Source organism: Varanus komodoensis, unplaced genomic scaffold (genome assembly GCF_004798865.1).
Source record: "Varanus komodoensis strain SLA01 unplaced genomic scaffold, ASM479886v1 scaffold1, whole genome shotgun sequence".
In the NCBI taxonomy this organism is placed as follows: domain Eukaryota; kingdom Metazoa; phylum Chordata; class Lepidosauria; order Squamata; family Varanidae; genus Varanus; species Varanus komodoensis.
The window spans coordinates 2200243-2213163 of NW_025335268.1; the positions used below are offsets into that span (position 1 = coordinate 2200243).

The 12921-nt window shown below is 42.3% G+C and overlaps 1 protein-coding gene across 1 annotated transcript in view; it reads right to left on the reverse strand.

Moving 5' to 3' along the window:
- Positions 1 to 12921, reverse strand: part of USH2A (usherin) — a 579889-nt gene that overhangs the window by 5158 nt on the left and 561810 nt on the right. The window contains exons 68-69 of the mRNA XM_044449731.1: positions 8767 to 8850; positions 3916 to 4160 (exon numbers count right to left, since the gene is read on the reverse strand). Of these exons, the coding sequence (XP_044305666.1) occupies positions 3916 to 4160; positions 8767 to 8850 (329 nt within the window). The remainder of the gene's footprint in view (positions 1 to 3915; positions 4161 to 8766; positions 8851 to 12921) is intronic.

The following is a 12921-nucleotide window of genomic DNA, read 5'->3' on the forward strand; positions in this document are numbered from 1 at the left end:
AGGCCGACCATGCCAGCCACGCAGTCGCCCGGCGGCCGAGCCCAGCCCCGCAGCCACTCCAATCACTACCTCCAAGTGCATCGTGTAGCTTTTGAGGGTGACGCTGCTGGATGACTCGGACGTATCAGCAACCCGCTCGAACTGAGATTAAAAGGGGGAGAAAGGTGTTAATAGCGTTTCTGAACGGCCGAGATGCCGTGAGAAATGCCCTCGAGAAAGGATGGGCGGCGGCGAGCGGGAAGGCCCTGTAAGGCCCGCGCCTTCGAGCAAAGCGGCGGCGGAACTGCGCCCTCACCCGAGCCAGCAAAATGGAGCGGCGCCCGGAGAGCAGGCTGGTGGCACCTGCAAGCCGATTTGTTGCTCTTCGAGGCAAGTTTCGCTGGCATTTGTATGGGGCTCCACCAGCTCAGCGTTCCAGATTTGAGCCAGTAATTGAGTTAGGTGTAAAAACTGCACTTACAATTATCGGCACCGTATGCTGCGTGACCTTGAAAGTGATAATAAAACAGAGCCGTTCCCGCTATCTAGTGCAGCGACAGGGGGAGAGAGCCCTGCCTAGCAGTTGAGAAATATATCTTTCGCAAATGTTTATGCAGACATATGCATTGCAAAGGCTTACCTTATCTGAGCTCTGTGATACTTGTGAAGACGAGATGACAGGGACTTGTAAAGGACTAGCAACAAGGGGCTGATGGCGGGGATTATCAGCCAGAGAAGGTTTCTGCATTTTTGAAGCATCACAGGTGCAGGAAATAAAGAAGGAAAGGCGAGACAGGAGAGAAGGCAAGGAGTTAAAACGCAAGAGACAGAAGAGGAGCAGCAGTTGAGACAGTTAACCTTCCGAAGGAGAAGGGGAAGCAAAATGAGAAATAAGAAAGCCTGGAAATGCTGTTTTGTAAACTTCTACCAGCGCTGACACAAGCTGCCTGAAACAAGATGCTGTACTCTGCTTTCAGTGGTATTTCATATAATGGCGGAAGGAAATGGCTAATACGTAGTGATAAACCAGTTCACAGTTTTAAAGAAACATCTCAAGTGTTAAAAGTGTCACGGTAAATATAGGGATGAGAGGCCACAATTGCATAAAGAATATGAAAAGAGACTTATTGGGCATAGCTAAAACTATTGTGCTTGCCTTCTGGTTTTTTATTTCCAACCTCATTCCCAAAAGTGCACCTTCTGTTTTTGTGAGCCTGTTCATTTGCTTTCCAAGCGATTGGCCATTCCATTGCTATCGCTCGGGGCTATTTCACTTTTTTTCCACTTTTTTCCACTTTTTTTTTTTTTGCCCCTTCTGCCTCCCGGGCTCTGCCCATCACCTAAACGTGCTCTGGTGACATATGGGCATTTGCCCCCATGCTTCTCTGACATCAGCTAAAGCACATGGCTCAACCTCCTCCCACTGGGTCACACACCTGGACAGAAGATCATGCAGAGGGCTGTGAGTGTAGAGGAGGAGGAGAAACATGAAGTTGAGTTTGTTTATTTTGCTTGTTTAATGTTTTCTTTCACTCTCTTTTGAAGTGTTGTAAACTATCGAGAGAGCCATGTAGCTATTGTAATGGTCTATAAAGTTTTTATAAACAAACAAGTTTGGTGATATGAATATAAATATTAGTGAATATGTGTCACAGCCCCTTATAGGATTCAGTTGTGTACATCCCCTTTATATAACTTTCTTTTCTGTGTGTACTACAGTGTTGTAAATTATCGGGGTAACGTTTTGGAGAGATGAGGCTGGTTTTTTGAGTGATCTGTAGGTAGGCCAGACTTTTGTCTGCATTTGCAGGCAGAGCTCTGTTTGCAACCTTTATAGGCCTCATGGACAGGAGCACCTTATGGTCCATGCAGAAGAAGTGCAGATATTCCACATGAAGAACTCAGTGCAAGGTTGTCATATCCCAGAAACTCTCCAAGAAGTGTCAGCCTATGCTCCTTCTGATGCACAGCAACTGTGCATGCCCAGCAGTTTAAAATAGTGTGGTTTACGTGGCTGAGTGTGGAAGGTGCTCAGAGCCATTCTTGACATGAGCAGAGGGAGGCAGAGAAAGCTCCACGTGTGCTTTTTGTTTCCTTGCCCCATCTAATCCAAAATCAATTTCCTACTACAGTAAGATAAACCTGTCCATGCATATTCATATCTTTATGGAGTGGGTGAGGCAGAGAAGTCCAGGGAGACAGGGACCCAAGTTGTGAAAATCTTGTTTTCCTTCTGGTCATGTCACAAGCAGCCCAGGCACATTCCAATTCAACATTCATTTCCCAAAGGGAGATGGGGTGGTGGAACAGGGAGATGGGGTGGTGGAACAGGGAGAACGGGAGGGCTCCTTTCTCCATCTGTTAAGGGGTTGTTCAAACAAACACCGCTCATGTACTAATCGGGACAGTGACGTTGAATCCCTCCACACTGCTGCAGATGGTAGCACATTTGGGGAGTGTAAGAAGAGCCCTTTGCGCATACCAATGTGCATAAGTAGGGCTCTTCCCTATGAGGGGAGCTTCTGATTGGTCAGGCTTTCCCTTTGTGTGCAGGAGCTCCTGTGTCTGAAATCCTGGAAAGCTTCTGCTGGTTGATGTAGACAAAATGAGGATGCTCTCAGGCAGTCCCATCTAGGCTATGAGAAGCAGATACTAGAGCGAATGGGGTACCTCGGAAAGGATGGATCTTCCCATCATTTGACGTCTTAGAACAATGCAGTGAGGGAACTACCTGGATTAAACATTAGCATCAAAAATTTTTCTTCTTCCTTGTGCAACACTTTTCAGTTTATACTTGGTGTGCTGGATAGTTTCTTTCAGCTACAAGTGACTGTTCCTGTAAAGCTTTGCAGAAACCAGTCTATATTCAACACTCATTTCTCTATTTCAGAAACCCAAATAAAATTGGTTCAACAGCCCCTAATTTAGCCTTTACAATCCATCCTGAGTCATCATAGAAATGTTGCTGAGGGCAGCATCTCCAGGCTCCTGAGGGTCATTCTTGAACACAAACATTTTCCTTTAAGGCCCCCGCTTGGCCCCCTAACTCAGTAATGCTCTAGGAGTAGCCATGGCACTGACAGGTCCTTAAGGGTTGACATAAAAATTAAAATTGTCGACTTGCTGTAGTCTTTAAAATGCTTTTAACGAAGGCTTGAGCTGTGAAAATGACAGGAAAATTTAAGCATGCTGTTCAGCTTGAAGGGGGAAAACACAGCCCATGTGGGAGCTGAGAAATGGCTGGCTATATAATTCTGCAATAGTCCCTCTAGAAAGGCACAAAGCACAGATAAAAACGGCTGCTCCTCTCTTCAAATCTGGTAACTTTGCCAAGTTTCACATCCTGGGAGGGAGAGTTCTCATTTGCTTCCAAGTCATCTGACCAAAATTTATCACTTTAGAGCTCCCCTGTGGTTCTAGTGGGAAGAACGAGGGCAGAAGTAGATGCTGCCATGTTTGGCCAGAGTCCCATCTTGCGTGTAGCATCATGTCCAAAACATTTAGGCACACACAGCCACGTAACCTGGTTTCCCCTACCTCTCCCACCCAAATGTAGGGAAAGACATGACCCCCATATTCGTGCCCAAGCATGATAGGAAGACAGCCCAGTGGAGGCGGCAGCTTTTGTTAGCAACCCAGGACCAAGCACAATGCCTTAACCATGTAGTTGGCCAAGCGGCTAATGGGGACGCAAAGTGCCTGACACCAACTCATGCGAACCAGACCAGGTTCTGATAGCCAGTGCCACAGGAGCCCTCTTGTTTTGCCTTGGCCGTTTGCACCCAAAGGAAACTCAGTCCGTGTCAAATGTTAAAAAGCTTGCCTCAGTGCATACACATGTGCGTGCCTGCGCAGGCATGCATAAGCACACGCATGATGGAGAGAACATGTTCACACAGGTGCTGTTGGTGAAACAGTGCAGGCTTTGGATCTTACCATGTGCGTTTCTCCTTGTGAATAGACACTCATTGGTGACATCCTCTTTTGGAGTGGGACTAAAGGAGGCCTTTCCCGTGCATATGGCTGTTTGCTTATTTTCTTTCGCAGAATCAGGGACAAAAAAATTGCCAGAAGGAGCAAGCCAAGGATAGCCATTAGGACCACAAACCAAAGCTCTGTGTAGAACACGGCCTGCTTTGTCTTCACTCCATGATTTTCTCCTGGCGTTGTTAATGTGGGACCTGTGAAATCCAGGGAAGGAATGGAGAGGGAGAAGAGATACGTTATTTTAAAAAATGTCGTGTGATCTATTTGCTCTGTTTATTTCATTTTATAAGGAGTCAGAAAGATGCTGGTGGCAGTTTGTCACACTCTGCTCATTTCCAAGGTGCTGCGATGGCTCAGTATGCTAGTGGGCTGGAATATAAAGCTTACTGCACTCTGGAGACTGTGTTTTAAGTCTTGGCATGGCTGCCTGGGTTGGAAATCACCCCTGCATTGGCACCTACCAGGCAAGAGGAGGTGGAGAGCATGTGCTGAAGCTAAGGCAGATACTTCAAAGTAACCTTGAACAGATGAAACAATTACCTAGTGGTGTGTGTGTGGCGGGGGGGGGGGCTGTTTTGTTTGAGTAGACATGTTGCAAAAATCTTTGTGCTCAACTCAAAAACTTGGAATAGTCAATGTAACCCTTGAGTTGCCTTTAAAGAAGTAAAAACAAGAGTATCTTTGTGGGTGGGGGAATAAAGAACTACAAAGGATATCATTAGTCTTGTGCAAACAACAGAAATTCCAAACTTGCATATAAAAGCCAGTCCTTTGGATCTGCTCTGTGGATTCTTTGCATGAACTTGTGTATCAGTGGAAGCAATGGCATAGAAGAGAATCTAAGGAAGAGAGGTGGAATCTAAATCATCCTGCTCTTCTTGCAGAGGCACTCCTAGATAATTTTAGACCCTGGACTATTCATTGTCTTACTCATTCTTCAGATAGTCTTGTGTGTTACTGCAACTGTTAGAGAAATCCATGCTCCGCAGCTGACATTCCCCCTGCCGCCTGCTTCCATTGTTTCCTTTACAACTGCTTGTGCGTTCCTCATATGTTAAGAGTAAAAAAAAAACCCGTTTGCCAACCTTAACTAAAAAAAGAAACCCTTGAAGAATATTTTGCATTTTAATCTCACTTATATCATAGCATCATCATAAGTGCAAGGATAAAACGGCATTTGTCTCTTCTACTTTCTTGTTCAACCCATTTTACTTGGAAATAAGTATCATGCTATAAAGGGTAGCCTATTTTAAAGTGAAAATAATAACATTAGCATCTGTAACTATTTACATGCACAGGTGTTCCCAGACCATAAAAAGTATTTAAAATAAGAAGGAAACAAGAATACTGCAGCAAGCCATCCTTAATGGCACAGCTGCCATTACCTGTCTTTCTGTATGGCCAGAAAGGGGCATCTGGACCTTGGACCCAGAAATCCTGCTCTACCTATACTACTGTATTCTTCCACCATATGCATGTATAAATCTTTCCCCTTTTCTCAATTCTTTCCCCACTAGTGTTCAGCTTGGGCTACCTCTAACTGAAGGCAGGCTTCAGTCCTGGTGCCAAGCTAGATGCCAACTGTTAATTACGCAAATACAATTTATGTGCACGTTTCTGTTCTGTTAAGGGAGCGACCTTGAAACCTAAGCAGTTTAGAAGCCATGGAAGATGAGAAGTTTAAAACTCTCTTTCACTCCCCACCCTCAGCCCCTGTGTGTCTGTGTATGCAAGTGCACTATGGTCTGAACAAATATTCATATTCCAAAGCTGCTGTTTGTATTTCATTGGCGCCAGTCAGGAATTTTCTCGAAATGGAATTAGCAACTTCAGACAGGTAATATTTGCCAAGATCATGGAAAGAGTTAAACTTCTCTTTCCCTCACCACTGAGACAGCTCCCATTTTCAAACAGTTGTTTAGATAGCACATGTGCACGTTCTGCATTCACACAATTAATGTTTGGGAAGATCCAGAGCATCACATATTCTAGACCTCAGTATGCGCAAGGCAGACTGCATCAGAAGAATCAAGATGTTTCCGAACAATGTTTAGGAATCCCACTTCTCCAGAAATCCCAGTTGTTCACCACCTGTCATCTGCTCATCATACATATGTTTGGGAATGGCCTGTGTATTTTTTAAAATAACAACAGTAAAATGGATAAGAGCAGCTCTCAGTGCCCGTATAAAAAGAAGAAAAGAAAGAATATAAAAATCTCTCTTTATCAAAGGAAACTAAAACATATGGTACAAAAATAATCTTCAAGAACTAAGAGCATAATCTGATACATATTTATACAGAAATAAATCCTATCTGTCTGGGTCTGTAGGACTCATTTTTGTCTATATATGCATAGAATTGTACCCTGATTTACACCATTTAATATAGCCATCATTTAAATATATCTAACTCAAATCGTATCAGAATTATTCAAGTATTACTCTTACAGATAAATATACAAGGCACAAATGTTTCAAGCATCACAGAACAAAGTAAAGCATACTTCTTGATTTAAGCCAAAACTTCCAAATGATGCCTAGAATTTCTTGTTTCTGAGTCACTTAAAGAAAAGGAACTGCAAGGCTTTCTCTTAGCCAGCTGTTCCCTGTCAAATGAGTTTCATGGCTCAACCTCAGCATTAGAACAACAGATAACTTTTAAACCAATCCTGCTCTTACTTACTACCTCAGCATTAAAAAAAGCTCTAAATATATTTTGAGACACCAAAATATTAAATCAAATGATAAGCAATACACTAGCAGAATTAATAGCAGGATTAATTACTAGTTTAACCTAACTGTATACCAGGCAGATGTTCTCAATGATATGTAGCTATCCCAGCCCTTACGGATGTTGTGGCATGGGACAACATTTCTATTGTGGTATATTCTGATAGCATTCTTTTATAATATCTTTCTTAAGTCTCCCTTTATGAAAAGATACTATTGCACAGGGTAAAACTACAGACATTGGTGCAGTGGTCTCTTCTTGGTCTTGCTTAAAAGTGCAGGAACAAAATGCTTAGAATTTGGAAGCATTTAGCAAACCTTTCCGAAGCATCCTTCATGCACCCAAACACACCGGCCTTCACCCCACTCTTATCTATGACCAAGTACATTCCACTGTACTTTTGCTTTCCCCTCCAAATTTACGGTACAGAAAGAAACAAAAGCCTATGTCAATTCTGTTCGTTAAGAAAATAAGACTTGCATTTAGATAGCAGCTTATGTGGTCCTATAGCCCACAATATTCTGCTAGGCTTATACGATTGTGACAATGTCATCACCAAACCTTGTACAATCCTCGGATCATTTATTATAGTCACTGTATTTTCCACATTTTAATCAGTAAATGTTTAAAGTTTATTCTTGTTTCTGTCTCATACATGGGGTTGCTTAGCACATTAGAAATATAATAACTGTTGGAAGTAGCCAAAACTCAAGGGCTATTTCGATTTGCTTATTATCACTGGCTGTTTGACCTGTTTGCAATGCCCCAACAGATGGAAAGACAGGCCTGCTCTCAGTCAATCTGCCTTAGCCACACCTACAGCTGTAGCACTTATCTGCAAGGATGTCACTTTTTAGGGCTTCTTAACCTACTGCTGCTCAGCCCTTCTCATCTAGTAGCTTTTGAAAAATTTTCCCAAAGCCAAACAAGAATGGATCCAAGCAGTACATTCTTATGCTTCTGTCCGAGTGCTGGAATGCTAGCCTTGCTCCAATGCAGTGAGACTTTTCTCATGTTTCTATGCTTGATGAAAAGGATTTGTTCCACCTGCCATGGAAATGTTTAGAGAAACACCACAGTTAGCATAACCAGTGGCTCCCCTCTGATCTCTGGCCTCCTTTTGCAGGACAAACAGTGTACTGACTATTTTCTGTAACACTGGAGGGCTTGGAGAGGCTGACTTAGGCTGGGCCCTGTGGAGGAAATCAGGACTTCTGTTGGCTTGGTGCATGTTTGGGAGGGCACCTTCCTCTCTGCCTCTAAATTCAGGCCCACTCTGTGCCTTCAACATTGGTAATGCTGACTTGGCCACCCACTTGCTCCTAAGATGACAACTTCATCTTGCTATGGGCTAAGTTAGGGATCAGTTGATAGGACTGTACAATGGCCAATGTGGGCATAGGATTTTCACCTTCCCCATAGCAAGATTATTATTAGGAATTTAACTGAAGGACATAACTTATCACAACTATAGCACACTGTTTGACAAGTTTCTTTGCTGTTCTTGCATGATGCAAGGTTCTGGGGTAGGTGTTGAAGGTGCTGGGCAGGATCCATTCCTTAGGCAAATCAGGACTGGGCTCTGCATGGCTGGCATCATGCAAGGCAGGAGGCGCTAGGAGCCACTGCTTACCCCTTGGATCCCACCCGTGGCTGCACGTTCTCCACCCCACTGCTGAAATGGCTGCCATGCTACTGAGCTGACAACAAATGTTGGCACTGTGGTGGGAATGGCAGCAAGAAAAGAGGGACAATCCATTGAAATCATTTCATGATTGCTTTAAAGGCAAATCACATTCCTGGAAGATTACAATCTACCATTAAAAGAAGGCATGTCAGACGCATACCTTGTTTTAAAGGGGAAATGTTACCAACAAACAGCACATCAAGTGGTGACGGGGGCTGCGAAATAGAAGGGGGGCATATATGGGCCATAGGCTTCCTGCACACTATAGGATGGCATAAATTTTCCATTTCTATAGTACTATCGCAAACTGCATTATATTATTAACCAATATGTAACAGCAAATCCACACACAATGGTGTGAATGTTGCTTTAAGAATTTACCCAGTCCTGTAGCAGTGTTGTATTTGATCACAGGTGTCACAGCACTCCCTTCATCAGTGACGCAGGATACCTGAAATAAATAGTCTGAACAAAAGAGACTGATTAAAAATGTAAACCTCTCCACATCTCAAATATCTATCAATCATCTCTCTATCATCTATCTAACCATGCAATGCCTATCTTAAAACTTTATTTATTTAATTTTTATCCTCCCCAACAGCCAAAGCTCTCTGGGTAGTTTACACAGTCCATAAAAACAGATGATAAAATACAGTAAAAATACATAAAATCAGAAAAAATCTTTAAAAATCTGAAACAGCTATAAAACAGTTGATAAAAACAGACAATAATAAAATAACACATAAAAATGGAAAATAAAACAAGAAATAATAAAATAGAGTGACTCTGCAAAACATCTGAAGCATGATCTGTCACCAGCTGTCTAGGTACACCTGCATGAACAAGAGGCATTTCGCATTGCTGAACAGAATCTTCTTTCCTTCCGTTCGCTCCCTGGCTGTTCCTTTGTGATACTAATATTTCACTGCGTTGGCCATTATTTTCAATCTGTGGTATGTGCTAGCCTCCCATTTAATGCATCCATTCATCCTCTCCTGTTGTGCAAAAGGCCCTCAGAAGGAAAGGGGTAACTAGGTATAAGTACTGAAGTATATGTGAGCCTCCAGTTATGGCCAGTGTTCATTCACCCCAGGGCCTGCCTAGAGATGGAGAGAGAAAAGAGGTCCTCAGTGAGCTTCCTGCCAATTTCTACCTGTGCCACCCATGAGGGTTCATGAATCTTTCCTCAAGTTTGCTTGTATGCAGGCAGCTGGGTTTCTCTGATTCTACCAGTGGAAAAAATAGCTTGAACTTCAGACCAATTAGACTGCTCTGAGAGAAGCTCAGAAGCATGTAGACTACAGTTGGCCATCATACGCTGAAAATAAATTCTCAGTGGATATGTCCTGCTGAAGACAGTGGCCATAATGAGACATGCTACCAAAGTGGAACATTGTAAGCACGTATATTATGCAATTTTGCAACAGACAATAAATGTAGACCATTTAGAACTAGGAAGCACCATTCCTTGTCTTAAAAACAGTTCTCATATGATAATCTGCTCTTGTAAATTCTCAGTTCAAGGTATATAGAACAAGATTCATACTAACTGGTTGTAAGAAACAAATATAACCATAAAACTGAATAAACAGGAGTGAATTGTCATATGTGTTTAATTCCAAAAATGTAAATTTGGTCTGTTAACTTGCTATACACACAAAACCTAATAATTACTGTACAGTGTCTAATGATGCATCACACTAGAATTCGATATGAAAAGATATCACCATGTGGTAGTAAACTTTAATCTATATTGCCCTTATTAGGTGTTTAACTACCTCATGAGTGTGGTTTTGTTTAATGCTGTTTCACAATATAATATAGCAAGTAATGAGACGGTGTGCAAAGCATAGTGTGAGAAGGGACCAAAACAGAATAATATTACATTGACTGAGAAGCTTTAGTGAAGAGTGTAATAGCCAATACAAGTTTTTCCAATTTTTGGCTGTGATGCATACATCAAATTTTAACTGGACTTCCCAATTTTGTTCAGTACAGAGAATAACTTGTTATGTAGAAACAGGTGGGCACATCTGAGCTCCAGCATCTGCAAAGGATTCCAATACTGGCCAAAGAGCTCATTGATGTTTGTGGAAGAGACCTCAATAACACAAAGTGGCTGGGTTTTAAGGGTGTTTGCAAGCCATTTTACAATGCTAATTTCCACCAGCCCGTTTGCTTGTGAATACATTTTTTTTCCTTTGCAGATCACTGTCTACAGCAGAAGCTTCACATATCACCCATGCTCAATATCCTGCTGATGTTATTGTTATATGCTATCAAGTCATCTCCAACTTATGGTGACCCTATGCAAATGTCCTCCAAAATGTACTGCCTTGACAACCCAGCTCAGCTCTTGCAAACTTCTTTCATGTAACCATCTGTCTCAGATTTGATTCCCCCCTCCTCCTTCTGCCTTCAGCTTTCCCAAGCATTATTGTTTTGCCTTCTCATGATGTGCCCAATGTTCAACAGCCTCAGATCCATCATTTTTGTTTCCAGAGCAATTTCTAGCTTGATTCAATCTAGGACCCATTTGTTCATCCTTCTGTTGGTCCAGAATATTCACATGCTCTCCTCCACCACCACGTTTCAAATGCAGCAATTTTCTTCCTGTCAGTTTTCTTTACTGTCCCGATTTTGTGATCCTGACAGTAGCTTCTTGTCCACAGAACAGGTTGCACATCAGGACACACCCATTTCTTTCTGAACCATCAATAGCTTCACATGATTCACACAGTCAGAGGCTTTACTGCAGTCTATAAAACATAGACTGTTTTTTAAAAAATTGTTTGATGTGCTCCAATAGCCAATTAATATTTGCAATATGAACTCCTTTTCATTTTTGGAATCCAGCTTGAATGTCAGGCATTTCTCTCACCACCTAGGGGGAATTTCTTTGCTGCAATACTTCGATCATCACTTTGATTGCATGGGAAATTAGTGCGACGGACCTATAGTTACTGCATTCTTTTGCATCTCCTTTCTTGTGGAGTGGAATGTATATTAAAAGCTTCTAGTCTATGGGCTGTTGTTGTTCATATTCATTTGGCATATTCTTGTTAGGATTTTTAACCACAGGTGCTTGGTTTCTTCCAAGTCTTTCAGAAGTAGCTTTCAGGTCACTTTCTAATATTACAGCTTCTTCCTCACGGGCATCCTTTTCAAAGGATTGTGTTATCTTTTTATCTCTTCCATATTTTTTTCCATCTTCTCTTTTATCCTGGTCAGATAGTAGGTTTCACAGATATCTGAGTCATTCTTCTGCTTTCTTTCTGACCACTAGCCCATGCTGTCCTCTAACAGTTGTTTCTGCTTTATTTCCTGCTTTTGTGTCACCTATGATTACTGACAGGCCTTGCTTTGGTGTGTTATCAATTTCCCCATCAGTGTTTGCATGAATGTTTTTGATTTCTGCTCCAATATCTGTTGTTGGAGTGCTGATGGTTATATTGATAGGTTTTCCAAGAATTCTGATCAATATTATTTGGACAGACTTTGCATTACAAGCCTCTTACTGCCTGTGCTACATCTTGCCAGTATTAGAACCACCATATTTCTTCTGAGTTTGTCATTTCCAGAATAAAACACTTTGTGTGTGTCTGACTCACAATGCCCAACTCCAGTACATTTTTAGTTCCCCCACACCAAGTACTGCAATGTTTAACCATCCTGTTATTTTCTGACAGTTTCCAGTTTGTCTTGATACATAATTCTCATGTTCCAGTTGTATGTGTCTGCAGCTTTTGCCTCTGTGTATGGTAGCCATTATATTCCTTTTGGTTTTGATCTAGTTGCATCATTCATACTTGTAGTTTGCTGTAGCTGGTTGAGCACTTTCTGACCTGGGAATCTCATCTTCTGGAATCCTCTCTTGTTTCATCTTCAGTTGTTTCATTATAGGTTTTTACAAGACAAGACATAATCAGTGGTTTACCACTGCCTCCTTCACAGTGCCAACCAGAGTTAGCTTGAGCATCACTGCTGTTCTCTGTGAAAAATCTTCCACCAGTATCACCTTCAACTACCACTGCTACCCAGTAGCTGCCCTTCAGGAGTTTCGCTACTCTGGTCACCCTTGGAGATGTCTACTGTCTTCTGCTGATGTATTAGTCCTGAAGAAGGTGAATGCATCTTAGTCTGGAGTCTCTACTTTGACCATTTTGAGTTGCGTGACCCTGTTTGGAGACCAGCCTAGTGAGAGAGCATTGCTCTTGGCTTCTCTGACACTCTCAAACTCCCTGATCATGTTAAGGTGTGCTTCCAAGAGGCAGGACAATCCTGTTAGTTATGTCAATTCAGGTAAAAGCTTTGAGTGTGCTTTTGGAGACGTTCCCACTGTGCTGCCGGGAGGGGTTAGGGTTCAGTGGTTCAGTCAGTATATCATATGTTGTAACTGCAACAGATGTGGACTGGCCCATGTCCAAAAGTGGCTGCCTGTGTCTAGAAAGGGGTGCTTTATGTCATCCACACTGGGGTAGATTTCCTGCTTTGTGGGTGTTCTGAAGAAACATGGAGTTGCTGCCATTTTGAAAT